Consider the following 22,476-nt stretch of genomic DNA (forward strand, 5'->3'; position numbering starts at 1 on the left):
CAGTGTTGATTTCTTTATTACGCAGTATGTCAGTCCCTTTGAGATCCCATCCTAAGTAAACAGAGATGGTCACCTTTGTATTGAGAGGGTCAGAGAATTTGTTTTATTTAAGTACATTGCTGTTTACATACAGAGATGGATCAAAGAACATTTCCATCCTACTGTAAATTTAGCTTGCCTTTATTTTATTTTTATTTTTTTAAAAACGTTTCATCTCCTGTTAGTGACATTACAATGCCAAGGTTTCAACCAGTTCCATTAAAATTTAGTTTTAGTACAGAAAAGATTCTCTCAGATACAGTAACAAAATTTTCTGTTCCATTCAGTTGAAGATATATTAAAGCATTGTTTATCTACAGCTCGCTGGATTTTCCACTTTGCAACAAAACCTTCAAAGAAATATCTTGTTTTAGATTGCATGCTAAGTGGGTACATGCCAATCCAGTGCTGCTTAACCCATATGACTAAATATTTATAATGTATGTGCCTTGACCGATACAGAAGTTCTTATCTAGAAGCTGGATGGTACAAATAGAACTGACCCTAGAAGCTAAAATGACTAAACTGAGGCTGTCGTATTTTGGTCACATCATGAGACAAGAGTCACTGGAAAAGACAGTCATGCTAGGAAAAGTTGAGGGCAGCAGGAAAAGAGGAAGACCCAACAAGAGATGGATTGACTCAATAAAGGAAGCCACAGCCTTCAATTTGCAAGATCTGAGCAAGGCTGTCAAAAATAGGACATTTTGGAGGACTTTCATTCATAGGGTCGCCATGAGTCGGAAGCAACATGATGGCACTTAACACACACACACACAAATAGAACCTTTCACAGACAGCTTCTGTATTTTTTAAAAATGTGCTGTCTAAAATTCTGCACCGGTGACTTGCCTGAAAAAGAAATGGAAACTGTGAAGTAAACAATTTGGAGTAGCTTCATGCAGATTCTAATCAAACCTAGAGCTCACTGACACATTCAACAAACACATATGGCAGAATTCTCCCTAGATTGTAAATCAGTATGAAGACTGAATTTATGAATGCTTCCTCGCATCAGAATGCCTACAACCCCACATCAAAATTTCCTGCATGTAGAAAATAAGCAAATAAAAGGGAGCCAGTGTGGTGTAGTGGTTAAGAGCGGCAGTCTGGAGCAATGGAGTGTGATCTGGAGAACAGGGTTTGATTCCCGACTCCTCCACATGAGTGGTGGAGGCTAATCTGGTGAACTGGATTTGTTTCCCCACTCCTACACACAAAGCCAGCTGGGTGACCTTGGGCTAGTCACACTCTCTTAGCCTTACCTACCTCACAGGGTGTCTGTTGTGGGGAAGGGAAGGTAAGCCGGATTGAGTCTCCCTTAAGTGGTAGAGAAAGTTGGCATATAAAAACCAACTCTTCTAAACTAACTCACTCCCTGATATGCAGGTTTTCTATATGCAAGGGCTTTTTTAAAGAGGTGGAGGACCACTAAAATTGCAGTCCACCACCTGTAGTACTTTCTTGCACTGGACTATTCTATAGGAATTGGCTGAGCACGAAGCTCATGAGGTAAGCAGCACTAAGTGATATGAGTCTGTCTTGGCCAGAAATGACTGCCGCACCATGACCATAGCTTGCACACCAATCCACTGGTCTGCTGGCAAAGAAAAGGTGCAGTCAAATGTGGACCGAATGGCAATTTTTTTGCTCCAGGTCAAGGAATTGTAGAATCATTTCATCCCAAGCACAACTTGGCCCAAATAAATCTCAGCCGACATTCTAACCACACCAATCTGTTTGTGGGAGGCAGCTCTAAATCTTTAGGAGTACCCCAGAACTTTATCTCCTTTATCCTTAATAACTGTTAATAATGCTTAGCACTGTTGTTCCACTTTCAGTGTTCAACATGCTTCATCCACATTGTCCTGTTCTAACCCCATGGCGCAGAGTGGTAAGCTGCAGTACTGTAGTTAAAAGCTCTTCTCACGACCTGAGTTCGATCCCGACGGAAGTCGGTTTAAGGTAGCCGGCTCAATGTTGACTCAGCCTTCCAAGGTCAGTAAAATGAGGACCCAACTTGCTGGAGGTAAAGTGTAAATGACTGGGGAAGGCAATGGCAAACCACCTCGTCAAACATAGTCAGCCTAGGAAACGTCGGGATGTGACATCACCCCATGGGTCAGTAATGACCCGGTGCTTGCACAGGGGACTACCTTTACCTTTAATCCTTGAAACAATCCTATAAAGCTGCTTTGGGTCCCCTGTGGGGGAGAAACAGAGATACATAAATAGAAACCCGCCCCCAATTAAATAATAATTTATTCAGTGCTTAAATTTTAAGATAAAAAGTGTTACAACTTGAGCATGCCTGGAAGAGTGAGTAAGCTCCACTTAACAAACCTGAGCAGGATTCTGGGTAGGATTACTGTTTAGGATTCTGTTTAGGATTACTCCCTAGTTGTGCATGCTCAGAGGTGTAGGAAAAGTGTGGCATGGGCCAAAGAATTCTGCTCCGCTACTGTGATGTATTCCAGATGCAAGTCCTAGTACTAGAAACAGATTCTGGAGCTACAATTCAGTTAGAAGTTGCAGTTGAAGTCCACATCCATCCAACAACAAAATCGACCCCATCATCGTATCTACCTGCTCCATGTATTCTTAACCAAGATAAACCCAGAGATCTCGCTGTAAAAGAGACCAAGAGTTTTCATTGTGCTTTAAAAACCATGTCGGTTATTCAAAAGGAAACACCCGCAGAGACACCCCCTTGAAAAGGCCTAAACAAAGTGAAGTCAACAGAGGGAAAACTTGTCGCTCAAGAGAACATGATGTCAACAGACTAGCTGAAATTACTGGGTGGCCAATAACAGATTTCAAGAGCTGCTGAGGGAATTAAGAGGGCTTACTAAACAAACGCTTTCAAGGACTGTAGGGACAACGAGGAGTCTAAAACCCATAATATTAATGCACTGATACACATCAGTCTCACTTCTCCTAATTCTTTTTGACACATCATGTTGATGACCTCTTTTTTGGGGGGGGGGGAACTCTATATAAGCAGTTCTGCTGCGCTGCATTGCAAGAGAAATGGAAGGGTTGAACAGATATCGGTTATATCCGTTTCAAAGAGATTCTTAGGGAACCTATTTTAAAACCTCTCCTTTCAATGTCCCTCTTTCCTAAGTGTCATAAACTACCAATGAATTGATGGTCCAGGATCCAGAAACAGGTCAGGCCCGAGCCTAAGGTTTTCCTGGGAATACAGAATGACCAGATTGAACGCGGGGGAAAGAGCTCCTTCACGGCGCATAGTTATATGGCTCAGGCAACCTTAGGTGCACCTTTTTCTCACTCTTTCATAATACATTGCACTGGCCACAATTACTTCTTCTGTCCAATTATTGTCCTGTCCTCCCAGGCAGGGGGCAAAGTCCTGTTGTCCTACAGGGGAAGGAAGGAGAAAGAAGTGGGTTACATGGTGTAGGCTAGGCGGGCTCTGGGCAGGAAAAGGCTGAAGAATACTGGCCTGAGCCATTAGTTCTTCCTGCAGCTGGCATCTCCACCAAACTGCTTCCTTTGCAGCTTCACCACCGAATCTCTTGTTTGTTGATTTCTCTGTAAGCCCAGAACACTCAGCCCAAACACCTGATCCCCAGCATAGTCACACAGGAACGAGCCTTGGATACTCACTGTGAAGGCTCCTTCTGCTCTGGAATACGGAGGTCATCTGTAAAGTGGTGTTTCCGTTCCTCTTGCTTCTGGGAGGCAGGACTAAAACTTTGACTTCCTGTCTCTGAGGAAACGCCCCCTCATTTCCAGTTTGAAACTTTACGAGCTATAGGGCACAAGAACGGCTAAATTCCTTTTTTTTTTTTTTTTAAGGACAGGAAGGTTTAAATAGAAGGAACAACAGTAACTGTGAGAAGAAAACAATAAGTGTTAGTAACAGCAACTCAACTAAGAGCCGTGGCTCCATTGTGGAAAAGGCAGGAAGTTGCTAGATCCCCAAACGAACTAGCTAATCCTGAACAAAATGCTAAATTCCTGAGAGGTGGGCCAGATGACCTCCGTATTCCAGAGCAGAAGGAGCCTTCACAGTGAGTATCCAAGGCTCGTTCTCGCTCTGGAAGAGGAGGTCATCTGTAAAGTGGGACTTACAAGAGCTGTCCCTGGCCCGGGTGGGTTAAGAATTTTGCAAAACGCTCTGAAGGACTCTGCGGCCAAATGCCGCATCCGCAGAAGCGAACAGATTCAATTTATAATGACAGACAAAAGTGGAGACGGACGACCAGGTCGCCGTCTTGCAGATTTCCTCTAGGGAAGCCTGTCGATGGAGGGCAGCTGTGGTAGCGGCACTCCTGACAGAATGGGCCGTGATGCCTTGTGGCACGGCCAACTTGTTGGAGCTATAGGCCTGGGAAATGCAAGATCTGATGGTGCGGCTTATTGCCGTGTGAGACATGGGTTTGCCTTTATTTGGGGCTGACAAATTGATAAACAAGGATTCAGAGGTCCTGATGCCCTCAGTGCGTGAGATGTAGATCTTGAGTGCCCTCCTGAAGTCTAAAGTGTGCCATTCTCTCTCTTTGGGATGTTGGGGGTTGGGGCAGAAGGAGGGCAGCACTAATTCCTGGTCCCTATGGAATTTGGTGTTAACCTTAGGGAGGAAGGACGGGTCTGGGCGAAGGACCACCTTATCCCTGTGAAAGGTACATAACTCTGGTCTAACCGAAAGAGCCCCCAACTCTGAGACCCTTCGAGCCGAGGTAACGGCCGTTAGGAACAAAACCTTCATTCTCAGGTGTCTTAGGTCGGTAGAACGTAAAGGTTCGAAAGGTGCCTTGGAGAGGGCGGATAAAACCGTATGGAGACTCCATGTGGGAAATCTATGGCCACTGCTGGGGAGGAGAGACTGACCCCTCTAAGGAAGGCCCTTACATGAGGATGTTTAGTTATCTGGATGCCTGAGATCTTGGGAACTAAGGTGGCTATTGCGGCAAGTTGTCGGCGAAGGGTGGCTGGCTTGAGACCCTTGATTCGTCCATCTTGGAGAAAGGACAGCAGGTGAGAAACTTGGGGTTTTAAGGGGTTCACGTGCTTGCGGGTGCACCACCTAACGAAGGTCTTCCAGGTCGTGCCATAGATGCGACGCGTGGATGGACGCCAGGACGCAACGATGGTGTCCGCAATTTCTGGATTGTAGCCTAAGGCTAAGAGCCGGTCCCTTTCAACAGCCATGCGGTCAAGCGGTACCACCCCGGGTCCGGGTGGCATATGGGACCCTGTTTGAGTAGATCGTGTCGCACTGGGAGTCTCCAGGGATTGCAGATTGACATCTCCACGAGGGTTGGAAACCAGGGACGTCACGGCCAAAATGGTGCGATTAGAATGATTGACGCTTTCAGAATCCTTACCCGTCGCAGGAGTCTGGGGATAAGTGGAAGAGGAGGGAAGGCGTAGAGAAGAACTTTCGGCCACGGAGACAGCAAGGCATCCGTCATTTCCGCCTGAGGATGATAGTAGCAGGTAAAGAATCTTGGGAGCAGGTGGTTTGTAGCTGACGCGAAAAGGTCTACCTGCGGGAAGCCCAGGTGCTGGGAGAGGAGAAGGAAGGTTTCCGGATGTACGGACCACTCGGACTCGTCCAGATTCCGTCTGCTCAGCCAGTCCGCTTGTGTGTTGACTGTCCCCTGGATATGTTCCGCTGAAATGGAGGTGAGATGGATCTCTGCCCAGGATAGGATGAGCTTGGCCTCTATGTGCAGGTTCAAGGACCGAGAGCCCCCCCGTTTGTTTATGTGCGCTTTCGCTGCCACATTGTCGGTCCTGATGAGAACGTGTTGGTTTTTGACCTGAGCATGAAAGTGTTGTAGGGCCATCCGGATGGCTCTGATTTCCAGGGCGTTGATGTTCATAAGTCGTTCCTTCAAGTTCCAGAGGCCCTGCGCTGGTTGGTTGAGAAGGGAGGCTCCCCAACCCGAGAGGGATGCGTCGGTGAACAACTGGATAGGAGGAGGAGTGATATATTGAAGACCCTGAGAGAGGTTGCTGGGACAGGCCCACCATTGGAGGCTCGACTTGACAGCTTTGGGTATAATCAAGCGTTTGCGAGACCTGAGGGAGATCTCCCTCTGATACATGCGAAGGAACCACTGCAAGGTCCTGGCATGAAGTCTGGCCCACTGTACTGCTGGAATGGTGGAGATCATAAGGCCCTGGAGTTTTGCTAGGTTGATGATCTGAGCTGACTTGGAGAGAAGAGTGAACTTGGCTAAGGAGGAGATCTTGGTTACCTTGTCCTCTGGCAGTGACAGAGTGTTGAAGACTGTGTCTATGTGGACGCCCAAGTGAAGCAGATGCTGGGAAGGGGAAAGATGACTCTTTTCCTTGTTTATCAGGAAACCATGGACTTCCAAAAGCTCAATGACTATCCTGGTGTGGTTGAGGCACAGATCCCTTGATGACACACAGATCAGAATGTCGTCTAAGTAGGGGTGCAGTCGGATCCCCTTCTCCTGTGCCCGGGCTATCAAGGTTACAAGCACCTTCGTGAAGACCCGGGGGGCGGATGACAAGCCGAAGGGGAACGCCTGGAACTGGTAGTGTCTGAGATGAAAGTGGAAACGGAGGAATTTTCGATGGAGGGAATGGATTATGACGTGTAGGTAGGCTTCCTTTAAGTCGATGGATGTGAGGAAGTCCTGTGGTCGTAGAGCTTCTGTGATTGAACGCAGTTTCCATCCTGAAGCGTCTTCTGAGGATGTGTCTGTTGAGGAACTTGAGGTCGAGGATAGCCCTCCAATCTCCGTTTCTCTTTGGCACTGTGAAGAAATAGGAGTAGACTCCCAATGAGTGCTCCTGTGGATTGACTGGTTCGATGGCTTGGATGTCGAGTAGATGACGGACGGCTTCTGCTGTTCTGAGTTGCTTTTCTCTGTTTGAGGTGCGAGTCGATGCTACCAGACAGTCTGGAGGAGTGGAAACCAGTTCCAGCTGGTAGCCCTGATGGATCACGTTGAATACCCAGGCATCTGGGTGGGAGGTTTTCCACCGGTGACGGAATTGGGTCACTCTGCCCCCCACAGGCTGAATGGGAGCGTCATTGTTTTGATGGACGAAAGAATTTGTCGTTCCTTTCTCCCTGGAAGTTGGTAAAGCGTGAGGGTTTGGAAAAGCGGCCTCCCCTCCGAAAGGAACCCCTGGAGGAGCTCCACTGACTTCTTCTTTGTTCTGATCTGTACCTAGACAGGGTGTGGGAGGTACGAAATGAACCCTGGGAGGAAAAGCTTTTTTGTACTTTACTGAAGACCTTGGGTAAGGCCTTCTTCTTATCCTTGGTTTCAACCAATATCTCTTCCTGCTTTTCCCCGAAAAGCTTCTTTCCCTGAAAGGGGAACCCCATTAAAACTGTTTTGGATCTGTGTTGTACTTGCCAAGGGCGGATCCATAATGCCCTTCTAGCTGCCGCCGTGGTTGCCATGACTCTAGCCGCGAAGGCCATCGTGTCTAAGGAGGAGTCTGCTAGAAAAGGACACGGCTTTTAGAATCCTAGAGGCCCCCTCCAAGGCATTCCTGTCGTCCTCTGGGATAAGTTGACTCAGTTTTCTGGCCCAGACTATTGCCGCACGAGAGACAAGGGCTGAAGTGATGGAAGCTTGGATGGCCCAGGCTGCTGCATCGTGGGACTTTTTGCAAGCCAAGTCGGCTTTTCGGTCGACAGGGTCCCTAATAAGGCCCTGGCCCTCCTCTGTGACTAGGTCAGAGGTATGGAGAGCACTGACTGCGGGTTCCACTAGGGGGACCTTGAATAAATCAGCAGAGTTACTGGCTATGTTATAAAGCTTCTTAACAACTGCTGGAGGTTGGCGAGAAGCCAGGGGTTTATCCCACTCTGCATTGATAAGGGTTAAGAAATAATCAGGGACAGGGGCTACATGTGGAGTAGCATGGTGCATATGGAAGAACTCTTTGGCCCCTAACTGCTTCTCTTGAGGCTGGGAGTCAGAAGCTGCATTTAAGTCAAGGGCTGCTAGGGTCTTGGAAAGTAGGGATTGACAGTCATCGGGGCTAAATAATCTGATTTGCTTTTCCTCGGTAGCGAGGTCCTCTCCTTTGGAGGAGAACTCGCCTTCTTCCCTCTCATCGTCAGAAGAGGCAGGGGAAAAAGTGACTGTGGTGGTGGCTGATTTGGTCGGAGGAGCCTTAAGGGCTGCTTTGGTAAGCCACTGGCTCCCTCCTTCCCTTTGGGGTGGTTGGGAACTGGGGCCCTCCCCCGGGTCACTAACAGAGAGTTCGGAGGAGTCACGGACGGCGGAGGTAGGGGAAGCGAGCTGCACCGCTCTGATGCCTTCTGCAAAGGCCTCCTTAATTAGGGCAGAGAGTTCCGCCTTAAGGGACAGCAGTCCCGTCGCCTCTATGGTGGCTAGGAGAGGGAGCGCGTTACCCTCCGAGGAGGGAGTCGGCGCCTTACCGGCTGGAGCGTTCTCCGAGGTTGCGGCGTGTGGCACAGCTGGGGCCGTCGGGTTCTCCGGCCTCATCACCACGGAGGAGAGCCTGCGCGGCGCGGCCGCAGCAAGAGAGCGGGGGACAGTAGTTGCGCGAGCTCTTTTGTTACTTTTAACATGAGCCGCATCGGTTCCTTTCCTTTTAATGGAACCGTCTCCCCGCTTCTTCTTGCTCTTCCCCTTAGAACCACCGGAGTGGCTGCCAGGGGGGTTTTGTTGGACTTGCTGGGCTGGGACAAGCAAGCCGGGGTCCAAAGCTTCCTGTGCGATAAAGGCGTCAGGAGGAGCGTCCGCCATTTTGATTTGGCGGGAAAGCCAAAAACCTGACTAAAAAGGCCTATACTGTGCAGCAGGAAGACAGAAAAACATACAGTACAGATTAGAAAATAGACCTCTAAGAGGAGGAAGAAAGAAAATTTAAGAAAAGTAGACTTCTAAGAAGAATTAGTAGAGAGCTGCTGATAGAGCCTGCTCTCCCGATGCGAGGCAGGAAAGAACTGGAAATGAGGGGGCGTTTCCTCAGAGACAGGAAGTCAAAGTTTTAGTCCTGCCTCCCAGAAGCAAGAGGAACGGAAACACCACTTTACAGATGACCTCCTCTTCCAGAGCGAGAAGCATGGTTTGCATGTTTTTTTCTCCTAAAAAGCAAGATGAAGACCATGCCTATCAGGCTTCTTAGCATGATCGGTAGGGTTGCCAGCTCAGGGTTAGGAAATACCTAAAGATTTTTGGGGCGGAGCCTGAGGAGGGCAGGGTTTGGGGAGGGGAGGGATTTCAACGCCATAGAGTCCAATTGCCAAAGCAGCCATTTTCTCCAAGGGAACTGATCCCTATCGGCTGGAGATCAGTTGTAATAGCAGATCTCCAGCTAGTACCTGGAGACTGGCAACCCTAGTGATCCGGACCCTCTGGCAGACTGCAGGATACTTAGATAGACTACTGCTCCTCGGTCATAAGTTACAGAACTATCTCATAATAAATGCATGAATTCATATGCGCCACAAGTTGGGCTCAAATCTGCACTGCAGCTTTGGAATCACCTCTAACCACACGGGTGGGGTTCTGCCACGCTTTGCAGCTGTGGAGTGAGTGACCGGTTTTGAGAAGCTCCGCTGTACTCATTCTTTAGGAAGGGAGGGGATCTTTAAGGTGAGGCAACCAACCCCTGGAAAATTATTTTAGTACTGAGTACAACTCTTGAATCACAGCCAATGGACGACGATGGCTATTATTCAAAACTTAAACCTGGCACAGAGTTGCTTCCAGAAAGGCAAGACTGGAACATTCTAGCAGGTTGCCATATACTTTTTTCCACTCTTGAACTCCAAAGCTTCTTCATGCCAAGCCCAAGATTGATAGGTTGATACCCCCATCATCCTCCCCGTTCCACCATGAAATGTTCTAGCTACATGAAACAGAGATAAATAAGTTGCAATCAAATGGTTCCTGCCTCACGATTTCTCTAATACTCTCTCTGCAAAAAGACGGGTGGGTTTGCTTATCTTTTCCATCAAGTGTGGCCAAACATAATATAACTCATGGGTTCTGCTGGTGCAGCAGTCTATGCAATGCTAGATGACTGCCCCTTTCCAATAATTTTGTACTCTAGGGCTAGTGAGTAAATCAAAAGACATTTCCAAAGAATGATTAAGCAATGCGCAGGCAGGAAGGAAAAGGTTAAAGGCAAGGGCAAGGAAGAAAAAAAGGGTGTGTCACTCCAGACACTCAAACCCTTGAGCAATGTAAATATCCTACATGTTCTGCACTGTCAGTCATACAAAATGCGGGTAATAATTCCCAAGTGAAAACCGTGGCATTTCCACCACAAGAAGTGAGAAAGGGGAGGGTGTCCACAGCATGCACACACAGAAATGCACACACCTCTGTCTAAAATGCTGGTGTCTTGATCTTGGCTGGGGCCTGCAGGCATTGCTATAATTCAAATAATAATAGGGTGAAGCTACATGAAAACTGCCTTAACTCTGAACTCCAATGCTAGCGGCAACTAGAAGTGGAGCTTCAAAAGGGATCATTCAATTTGCTGTATAGTGTTACTTTTTTTTAAAAAAGAGGAGCAAATGCATTCATGTGGTGCCATAAATGTACACACATGGAAATGCTGCTGAGCTGCGAAGCAGTATAGGAGATCAGAGAAACCTGACCAAAGAAGAAGTAATGCTTAGGATTTCTTCAAAGGTTTTTGAGTCTTTTTTTAATGCCTAAATCACTCAATCTTCAAACTCCTTTTGCTGGAAGACAAGCCCAAAGTAATTGCCAAGCCTATTCTGAAAAAAGAAGTGTGAGGACTCAGATGCAGCAAATTTGGGAGGGGAAGCCCAGCCGGTTTCTCCTTGTCTTCTTCCCACCCCTCAGCTTGGGGTGCAGAGAAAAGGAAAGAGCTTTTTCTTGTCTCCCTTTTGCATCTTCACTGTGTATCTATTTTGCTAGGTAGTGGTACTAGATCAGAACCTTACTCTCAGCTGGTCCCCCCATCAGACGTGAGCAAGCATCTGACCAACAGGCAGCTACAAACCTGTGTGGAAGGAGTTTGATCTGCTCAGTGCAATATACCACCTGAACACATCCCTCACCGGCTCACAGTCTGCTCTTCAGTGTCAAACAGGCTACGCTCAACTGCTGAACAGGTTCAGTGAGAAATTTGCAACATCCCTAGGGATGATATGCCAATGCAGCTGTCTTCACCACCAGCAGGAGGTTTTTGGGGCGAAGCCTGAGGAGGGGAAGGTTTGGGGAGGGGAAGGACTTCAATTCCATAGAGTCCAATTGTCAAAGTGGGCATTTTCTCCAGGTGAACTGATCTCTATCGGCTGAAGATCAGTTGTAATAGCAGGAGATCTCTAGCTAGTACCTGGAGATTGGCAACTTTAGACAACCTGAATTGCTCAGTTTCTGTATAGAGAAATTGTGCGGCCTCATATCCATGACAGAGATAGAGAAGGGTTTGGCCACTATTATTTGACTGGAAGCTAGAGATGCATCTGGCTCAAGACCTTACATCACCCAAGATAAAGTACCCCAATGGCATCCCCAGTAGTACTGAGGAAAAAAACAGAATTAGTAACCAGTTATTCATCACACGTAATGATACTCCAGTCCTAACTCTGCTTTACTCTGCCTCTCCGGTCTCGGATATAGACAGAATCTATGTTTTTACTGGAGACTTTTGAAAAAAGTGGTGTAAGAAAGCTGTCTTGCCTGCCAGTCATAGAGTTCTGCTGTAACTACTCTTTGTGTAAAAGTTGTGAAGATACAACCAGGATGAAATTTTAAGCATTCTTAACCTCATCTGTAAGTTAAAGCCATATGGATTTGTCTAAGTGAATCGGTTCAAGGCAGAGATGTAAGAAATCTAAAGGGCACAGACAAACCATAATTAGGACCCTGATGAAAGAGCAGAAAATCACCAAAAGGGTTAGGAAACCTCATCAAGCTCCCAATTAAGTGAAGTTTGAGGTGTTGGTAATTTTTTTTCTTTAAAGCAAAGTGAAAAGAGCTTGGAGTGGGTCCTGAAGAACTGATCAATGTGATTAAAGATTACTTCCACAAATTCACATGACACCACTGAAGGTTTGTAATCATCACTCTGGGTAGCTTAAAAAAATATGAGTGGTGTTCAGCATTTTGATTAGCATTGCCCAAATCAGAAAGTTTTTCCCCTCTGTCTTTGATTTTGCTTGCTTTGAAAATCAGCAATAACCACGAGCTGCAGGATTTCTTGTTGAATGATGTGACATTTTTTTGCACTATCAAGAATGAGACAACATGAAAATTAAGGAGTGTTACATTAGGATTCTTACCTGTTTGACAAAGATAAAAAGGATTTGTCTGTGGCTTGTCTGTGGCTTCCTAGAGGCACCTGGTTGGCCACTGTGTGAACAGACTGCTGGACTTGATGGGCCTTGGTCTGATCCAGCAGGGCCTTTCTTTTGTTTTCCATCACGGCTATCTTCTGTTCTAACTAATGGTCTAACAGATGTGTTACATTATTGGTTGTAATCTATCCTATATCTGAACCGCCATATGTTCCATTTTCATGTCTCTGTCCATATATATTTTTATATTTTGATCTGGCATAACAGCTCACAGTCCTACAGACTTTTCATTGGTTGCATTAAAACAGAAAGAATAAAGTCAGCCTTAGAAAAGCAATGCACTAATCATAGCGTGATAAGAAACTATACTGTTCCAAAAATTTATCAGCATTTTTTTTAAAGTATGAAGTAGAAACAAACTGTTTTTTTCCCCTGTGCAACAAAAATGTGATTTTTCTCAGCAAGATGTTTTGTACTGAACTAATAAATTATCAGAATAATCCTCAGCAGGTCTACTTAGACCCCAACTTGAGTCTATTAAATGGGGCTTTCACCTAGGAAAGGGTTCTTACAGTGCATTCCTAAGGAGAGTTACTCCAGTCTAAGCCCATTCATTTCAGTGGGCTTAGACTGGAGTAACTCTCCTTAGGAATGCACTGTAAGGATTGCACAGTGTGTTGTTCAATCACTATACTTTTTCTGATATTATAAAGTTTTTTTTAAAGAACTCAACTTCTGCAAACTAACCTGTATCACGATTTTTTTAGATTTGTTTTTATTACTCTCCCTTCGTAAGGTCATATTAAGTGGTTCTTCTGCATTCTTTTGTCACAAGGCATTTCAATTTTTTTAAAAAAAATACCCTATTAAAAACATGATCTAACAAGTTACACCACACCATCTTTTTTTAAAGAAGAAAAATTCTACAGAATGACATTACTAGAAATTCCAAAAGGCTATGGAGTTCCATCTGTTACTACACAACTCTGCTGGTAGCTAAAACTGAATTTAAAGATATACTTCTGAAGACTAATCAGTTCTGAACAAAAGCAAGCAGCAATTCAAAGTTACGGAAATGTCCCATTTCTGATCCCAGGGCTACTGCAGCATTAAAGATAATAATAACGCTACAGAGAAATACTCCCAAATGGGGTGAAATGGATAAACCAACTTCCTCTTAACCATTCCTAGATTACCTCTGCCACCTGAGACTATTTCCAAGCATTCATGTTTTTGTACTTGCCACCATTACAATCCTCGCCGTGCTCCGCTTTCTGCAACCATCTGTACAAACCATCACGCTAAGAGACACCCGGCGCTCTTGTTAACGATTAATTTTTCCCTGCACTCACCTTAGCTTCTGCTCAGGTAACCCGTGAAGTCCCAAGCTATCTGGACGATCCCGTCTCCTTCTGTACAGACCTGAATACGATAATTCTTTCAGCTGCAACGCAGTCATTTTTTGTTCTACTCACTTTCCTCCCCCTTTCCCCCCAAAAAAGTTTATATCGCTCGGAAAGGCTGCCAAGATGCTCAGAGAGAACACGTTGAGCAGGGAGTCTGCACACCTGCACTGATCAGAATGGAGAGTCTCTTCACCCAGCCAGCCGCTGCACTATTTCCTGTTTCTTGCAGGTACACACCCTCCAGAAGGGAACCGTTTCCTTTAGCAATAAGCCTCACGTGTAAGAGATGGCTGTATGATTGGCCAGGGACATTTGTTTCATGCCCAAACCAGAAGTAAATCAAAGCACTAACTCTGTGGGGGTGTATGAGGGGGGAACCAAACAAACAAATCAACAAAAAATAACTCCTTTAACTCTCTTCCTGCCTCTTCCAATCAGCTGAAAATTTCCAAGTAATGGCCAACTAACTATTGCCCACAAAAGCATAATCTATTGTCGCCCCACAAGCCCTCTTTCCTGAAATGATGCTGATGATCTGGCTTAGTCAAAAAGACTGTGGCTTTAATTAATATGCTGAATGAATGTTAGCTTTAAGACAATTAAAGCTAAAATACACGAAAGCTTTTAATTTGTGTAAGCCTTTCAAAATGAAAGACAACAAATAATACCAAGGGGGAGAGATTTTGTAGCACCTTTAAGACTGAAGTTATTCTTCTTTGGCAGGTATATTCATGTACACCCATGCATTCTTTCCTAGGTACAGGAAAAAATGGTAAAGAGTGGAGTCAAAAGAGATTCTGCATTCCTTTACAATTATTTTGACAATTGCAGTTAAAGTTTGATTTCTCTTGTGATATTTAATTTAATCCACAAAAGCACAATCCAATTAACACCATGAACCTTTAAGAGGTGCCACAAGATTCTTTTTGTTGATCTTTCTGCAATGTACTAACATGGCTAGTCCTCTTGAATAAAGTTAAACGGACAAAATCCCTTTGGAAGAAAAGCCAAGGCTACGGGAAAATACTGTTTTCAATATTCTTTGCTAGGCTGCAACATCAAAATTTGTCCTGACCTGTATGGCCCAGAATAGCCTGATCTTTTCAGATCTCAGAAGCTAAGCAGGGTGGCCCCTGGTTAGTACTTTGATGGAAGACCACAAAGGAATACCAGGGTCAGTCTCTTGCCTTGAAAACCCTACTGGGTTGCATAAGTCAGCTGCGACTTGACGGCACTTTACACACAAACAATCACCAAAGTTTACATCATACATCACTCATCATTTAACTGTGTTTCAAGACAATGTCCATTGGAGATTGTGGAAAACAAGAACGAATAAAAAGGTTTCCTGTAACAGAGGAAGCTGACAACTGGAAATTTGCAAGTCATAATGCTGTATTTTAAACTTGCAATACAAGTCCATTTCCTGTAACTGTATATATAAACTGATTTGCAGTTTGACCAAAAATGCCTCTGATGTGCTGAATTGGACAATATGGAGAAGAAGCAAGAAAGGAAAACTGCACAGAACAATAATGGGTTGGATCCATCCGTCTTGTCTGCTGGTGAAAATAGATGTACGGGTCTCCTTTCACTATCCCCAAAGGCTATGCTATTCGTATCATGGGATCTACATGGACAAAAGTCATATGGGACAGGGACTGTAGTAAGGGAGACAATCTGTTGAGCTTGAGCACAATGTTGGCTAGATCAACCCAATTATTCTTGGGACTGACCCTTTTATTCTCACAACACTGGCTGTTGTGAGAATAAAATGAAGAAGGGGGAAGAACCATGTACACTACCCTGAGCTTTTTGGAGGAAAGTCAGGATTTTTAAAAAAATGCTGTAACTAAAATACATCTTGTTTCCAACAGTGGTGGTATTGGTTGCAGTCTAGCACATTTCCTTGACTATTTTTATATTAGGAATTTAAATATTTTTTTATTCAACTCCGCCCCCCCAGTAGTGGCTGGACAGCTGCATCCAGAAAGCCCACAAGAAGGGCATGATGGCAACCATCCTCCTGACTGTTCTCCAGCAACGTATATCCAGGCCTACACCATTCCTGAACACAGGAATGGGCTAATAACCATTGATGGAACTATCCTCCATCTAATCCATGGCCATCACCATATCCTGTGGCAGCAAATTCTGTAAAATTAATTAATTGTGGGTTTAAGAATTATAGCTGAAACAAGCAAAGAACAGCAGTTACAGCAGTTATAGTTTCATAGACTCACAAAGGCAAAGAGCACAACTGCACAAATACAATTAAACCATACATACATAAAAACACATACACATTAAATTATATAAACTGTAAGATTTTTACAAAATAGTATGTGGTTAGTGGAAAGTGCCATCAAATCATGGCAGTCAACTCATGGCAACCCTGTAGGGTATTCAAGGCAAGAGATATACAGAGGTGGTATGCCATTGCTGCCTCTGCATAGTGACTCTGGGCTTCCTTGGTGGTCTTCCATCCAAGTCCTAACCAGGGCTGGCCCTGCTTAGCTTCTGAGATCTGACAAGATTGGGCTAGCCATAGAGAGTTACAAATACAACAAACAAGACACAGGGGTCCAACAGTCTTCCTGTTTTGAAGTGGAACCTTCAGGCATGCTCCTTGTGTTACCTTAAGTAGGCAGTCTCCACAAGTTGTGGGGAATTAGCTGGGGAGACAGAGCGAGAGGGGGTAACTGGGATTGGTGTGTGTGTGTGTGTGTGTATAAAGTGCAGTCAAGTCGCAGCCGACTTATGGCGACCCCTTTTTTTGGGGGGGGTTCATGCAAGAGACGTTCAGAGGTGGTTTGTCATTGCCTGCCTTTGGGTCACAACCCTGGTATTCCTTGGTGGCCTCCCATCCAAATACTAACCAGGGCTGACCCTGCTTAGCTTCTGAGATCTGACGAGTTCAGGCTAGCCTGGGCCATCCAGGTCAGGGCAACTGGGATTGATAACATATGTATATTAGGATAGTCCTGTGTGAAAACTCTCAAATGAGCAAACGATTGTACAATTAAAATTGGTTTTATTACAGATTCAGATTGTTTATTTACGCCCATTAGCCAGATAAAATTACAGACAACAGTTTACAGGTTTTATTACAGAATAAAATAATAAAATAAGAAATATACTTTCGAGCTATACAAGAGCTGGCTAAGAGAAAAGGGAAGTAGCTGGATAGGGTTTCAGGGATGGGTGATAGTTACTAGTCTTGAAGAGATGTCCAGGGAAAGCAGCGCTGAAGAGGAAAACAACCAGGGTTTCCAGGAGCAAAGGAAGAGCCCGCAAGCAAGTGGGGGTGCAGGCACAGATCCAAGACAAACACGCTATGTATGGCCAAAGGACCAATATTTATACCCCAAAATGGGTCCTGAGGTGGTATGAGGAAAGCCGGGACAAAGAATTGATTGCTTTACCGGAGTCTGAACAAAAAGATAGAAGAGGTTTGATGAGTTGTCAGGATCCAAGAGAATGCCTGAGCTATTCTCTTCAATACTGACTGATTGCTGGAATGGGTGCAGTTAGAATAAGTATTGGTCTGCTCGGAGTGCTGATTAAATCACGTTAGCGTGACACAAATAGAGATTAGCTAGCCCCATTATCCAGCCAGACACACCTTGGGGTCAGGGGAAAAGTACTGCTGCCAACCTCCTTGCTGCCCAAGTTTGACACACACGATGGATCCCAAAACTCTCTGAGAGGCATCCATTTTGTGGAGAGCAGTGTTTTGCCCTTCTGCCAGTCTTTGTCCCCCGTGCCTTCATGGTACCTTTTAGTGGGAGGAAGGGTCCGACTGCTTAGACTTGAAGACAGAAACATCATGCCGACCTCTAAATCATATTAGTTCTTTTAATGGCTTATCATTCCAGTTAAACCTGGCTACTTCACTCTTTCAAATATAGACTGCAGGACTTTTTGCAGGGGCTCCATGCCCACTGTGTACTCAGTGGCAGGATATGGTTGTACATTGTTCAGTGCAGACCTGGTTACATGCATGTGTAAAATGAGAATTTGCAATTATTTTCTTTACAGCTTGTAACTCTACACAAACCTGGCAAAGTTTGCCCAAACTCACTGTACTATAAAGTAGAGGCAGGTTATAAATCTACACCTACCTAGAAAGCATATATGAAAAAGAAATGGGGAAAAGACCCTGATATTTGCCTAAACATGCAGCATTCCATTTTCAGTTGGAGTGTTGCAAGTAAACTCCTAATGTACAGCCAGGTCAGCTAAAAAAGTAATTAAGCAACAGCTCCCTGAAGTCTTTCTTTTGATGTATTTAACAGTCAGTTAATGCTCCTACAAATAACCGTGAAGTCTAGTGATTAATGAGGTAAGGGTTGTTGGGTTTTTTTGTGTAAAATGAGCACATGTAAGTATTATAAGAACTTAGAAAGTAACATTATGGCAATAATGCAGAGAGTTCTGTATCATCATATATGTTATCCTTAATACCAACACTGGTAGACAAAATCTAAGAAAGAAAAATCCTACTACCCTCTCTTTTTGTTGGAAATGGGAATATATTAAACTAACTCCAAGGCTCACAATGTCAACTCTAGCTTATCTGCATGAACAACTGCCAAGTTATGAAAGCTTGGGGGCCTTAGATGTTTACATGTCCATATCTGTCCTAATGTGATCTAGCTTCAAGGTCAAAATCTCGTTGCAATACAACAGAGCATAGAGGAGATTCAAACAGATCCAGACATGAACTAATCAAAAGACTAATCTAACAACAAACACCATGGCATGTGTTTTTCTCAACAAGACACCTCATGGTTGATATTTGTTCTTAAAGTCACCATACTACTCAACCATTCTTGACTGGCTTAGTTACGCAACTGAATTTGAGAAAAGGATTTGCCATTCTTAATCAGAAGTAATGAAAAAGCCAGCCACTTTCTATCCGAATATCCATACAACATCTCTGTCACTACCTTAGCAGCATTATTTCTGTAATAGAGTTATTACAAATCAATCTATGACCTTCTACTTTCCTCATTTCCTGGCAATATGCCCGTTTTTCTGAATCAGCTCTTTCCTTGCACCCACCATCCCTGAATTCTCTCAGGTGATAGCTGTGTCATTTTTCCAATGATTGTTTATCCTGAAAAGACATTAAAATGACCCATAAATTTTAATTACATAGGGGGAGATTTGCTGTCTTTCGATTCATTTCACGATTAACCTCTTGGGTGTGCAAACACGTCACAGACTGAAGTGAGTATTTTATCTCAAAAATTACTGATTGAGTGAACTAGTACATTCCTTCTTTAGCTGATGGGCCCTGGTCTATCTATCTTGCTCAAGCATTTCCTAAATAAACATTATAAATAGGTTACATTCTTTCTGTTGTTAGATGGAAAACTTTAAAGCTTGCTCAATCTGTGAAAAATGATCAGAATGAGCCAACACTTATCACTACACACCAGTAATATTTAGCCTTTTCCTATTCAACCTTCAGTTTACTGTCTGCTAGTGTATGAAAGCTGTGTGTAAAGCAGTGTCAAGTTGCAGACGACTTATGGAAGGCCAGTAGGGTTTTCAAGGCAAGATACTAACAGAGGTGGTTTGCCATTGCCTTCCTGTGCAGAGCGACCCTGGTATTCCTTGGTAGTCTCACATCCAAGTACTAGCCAGGACCAACCCTGCTTAGCTTTTGACCAACCCTGCTTAGCTGCCTGGGCCATCCAGGTCAGGGCAGTGTCTGAAGGCTACTGACATGGAAAGCAAAGCTATATGCCTAAGTTGGTGCGAAATTGTAATACAGCCCCAAAGAATACCTGGATTTGCTTTTCACAGAATGCATCCCTGGAATGACTCATGAATATAACTTAAATATATATTGCATTGACACTATCTTGAGATAGCTACCATACCTAATCACTTTCTTTACACTAAAGGAGTAAAAAGCCAGGAGTAGACATAATGATGTGGTTATTTAAGTTGGGTGGCTTTTCAAACCACCGCTTACCTTTTATATATGAGAGAGAGAGAAAGTAAAAACAAGAGAACAATTCAACAACAACAACAACAAAGATGCAATTAGGAAAAAAAAAACCAAACGTGAATTCAGGAATATAAAAAGAAACAGCAAAACAATATTTTATTCCACATTGCAACCTTACAGGGTTAGGATCTTAACCATGCAATCCTCAACAGAGTTACATCCTTTAAAGCAGTGGTTCCCAACCTTTTTTTGACCAGGGACCACTAGGACTTTTTTGTTTGGTGCAGGGACCCCAAGGTTCAAAATAAAAATTCCGAGAATTTGAAAATAAACTTTAATCATAACTGTTAGTTAAACATTAAACTTAGAATAATATTTGAATATATATTTTTATAATAGATATTTTAATTGAAAATATTAATTTATTATGGGTTTATAACTTTGTTTCGCGGACCTTAATTTAGTTCTCGCGGACCCCTGGGGGTCCACGGACCCCTGGTTGGGAACCAGTGCTTTAAAGGGTTTGGATTGTAAGAGTGGGATTGCACTGTAAGAGTAGCAAAAATCAACAGATGTTACTTAGCCCATGTTGGAAAGCAAAGTTACTATCCTTTCTCTGCCAGGTAGAGTCACATTCTACCTGTTGCCATGGAAACAGTGATTCAGCAAACAGATTAACTGAACACACCTTGTCTGCTTCCCTGTTTGGGAAAGGTATTATTTGATACAGCACCCAGGTCAGCAAATAATATTTTCAAAGGTCCACATTGAGAAGGCAGAAGGATTGGCGGGGTAAATATCAGCTCCCAAAGTGGGCTTACCTGAATTACCTGAAAGACTTACTGACCTAGCCACCAGTTGCTTCACACTACTCTAACATTTGGTTTGGGGATACAGTAGCAAAGTCTGGCCCAGGTTTGGTCTTCTACCTGCTTAAGGTAATATAGTGCAATGCCAGGTACCACATGTTTCAAGGGGAACACAAAACTACCAGCATTTATTCAACATGTTCCACAAACACGTGATATGGCAGTGGGAGTAGGGATAAAACAATGTGGTTCGCTGAAATCAAAATTAGCCCAGTTTTCAAGGATATCAACAGATTTCTGGAAAAATAGCAAAGGCATGGTCAAACAGAAACTATAGAATAGCTGATCATTGTGTTCATTGTGCTCCAGGCTAGCCTAGTCTGAAAGTTTCACCATATGGCTGTTAGAAGGTTTTCATACTCAAGATAGTTACAGAATATACACTACAGGCATACATCACGATCACCATCACAACTCTAGGATACTGTCCTAGTTGTCTTCCCTGATATATGATGGCTTCCTCTAGAGCTTTTCATTATAAGGTTTCACCTCCTGGACTTTAATCTCAGGCCCACCGATTAATTAGAGGCTAGGTAGTCTGGCTGCAAGGGTAACCCAACCCTGTCATTTAGGACTGTCCAAAAAAAATGCATACACAAGATGGGCAAGCAACTCAACCCTAGCAACTCAGATGCTAGTATGTCATTGGTATAGATAATGGGTCTCCTGTGCTCCTTTAGCAGAGAAAAGAAATGCAAAAGATACCCAGCTCCAAGAAAGTGTGAACATAGCAACTGTTCTGGAATCCATAGTGATACCAGTAATGCCCAACAAACATGGATCAGCCTTTTGACAAATGCCCCTGTGTCAGTCTGATATGGCAATAGTGCAACCAACCAGGGCATGGTGATACTGTCACACTTTCCTGACATATCCTGTGCCCCCCCACCCAAATCCTAAACTTGACAACGGAAGGAACAAAGAAAACACAGCATCCTTTGCTGTATGGAGGTTGTAGGCAGCAGAAGCATGTAATGACTAAGCTCCTGGGAACATTGCAGATGAAGGTGTCGATCCCTTCCTTAGAACACATACCCTTCTGAGAGGCAAACACACAGAGAAGGAAGCATAGCCAGCCTAACCATATTATCCAAACATCTCCATACCTCACTTGGTAGTATTGCTCCATTTGGTACAGATGCTCAAAATAAACTAGGACTTTCTCATGAGGCCCAAGACAAATTTCCAGCACCTGTCCCTTAAGAACCAGCTCAAATAAGTGTGTTAGTGCACTTAAAAGCTTGTTTGCTATTTTGCGGTGTTAAAAAATATTATACCAATGGATTGGGGGATATCTTTTCATTTTTTCCAATGCAGCTATTATTTTGACCCCAATAAATCTGTGAGTTTTTAAGCTACCGCCAGTCTCTGTTGTTTTTACGGCAGGCCTTGTTTTCAGTGACTCAAGAGACCCTTCCAGCGCTCCAGTAGTTGTTTGATTACAAGCAGCACCTACAAATTCTTGGGGGGAAATGTTCAGTTTTGGTTGAGCACTTAGATATGTTCTGAATTACACTATGTTTACCAAAGTATAGGGATTAACTGCCATGTCAAACAGCTTTCATACTGGCTGTAAGATTGCACTAGGCACATAATGTACAATTCTACATACAGCTAAAAACCAAATTTCAGGTTTTCAGATTCACGTTCTTCAGCATTTGGAATTTTTCTTGTCCTCCAATACTGTTAAAACTTTTAGTTATAAAACTGATAAAACTCTGGTCCTCTATTTTTTATTTTTGCCATCAAGTCACCGCTGACCAGGGGGCACTTTCGCACATGCAAATAATACACTTTCAATCTACTTTAACAATCATTTGAAAGTGGATTTTGCCATTTCACACAATAAAATCCAGCTTCAAAGTGCATTGAAAGTGGACTAAAAGTGCATTATTCGGCATGTGTGGAAGTGCCCAT

At 44.0% G+C, this 22,476-nt stretch overlaps 1 protein-coding gene across 2 annotated transcripts in view; it reads right to left on the bottom strand.

Moving 5' to 3' along the window:
• The window catches only part of LIMS1 (LIM zinc finger domain containing 1), a 32,774-nt gene extending 18,996 nt beyond the window's left edge, over nucleotides 1-13,778 (bottom strand). For both annotated transcript variants that reach the window (XM_056861712.1, XM_056861711.1), the window contains exon 1: nucleotides 13,672-13,778. In XM_056861712.1, the coding sequence (XP_056717690.1) occupies nucleotides 13,672-13,778 (107 nt within the window). The remainder of the gene's footprint in view (nucleotides 1-13,671) is intronic.
• Nucleotides 13,779-22,476: the final 8,698 nt, after the last annotated feature.

Source organism: Euleptes europaea, chromosome 16 (genome assembly GCF_029931775.1).
Source record: "Euleptes europaea isolate rEulEur1 chromosome 16, rEulEur1.hap1, whole genome shotgun sequence".
NCBI lineage: Eukaryota > Metazoa > Chordata > Lepidosauria > Squamata > Sphaerodactylidae > Euleptes > Euleptes europaea.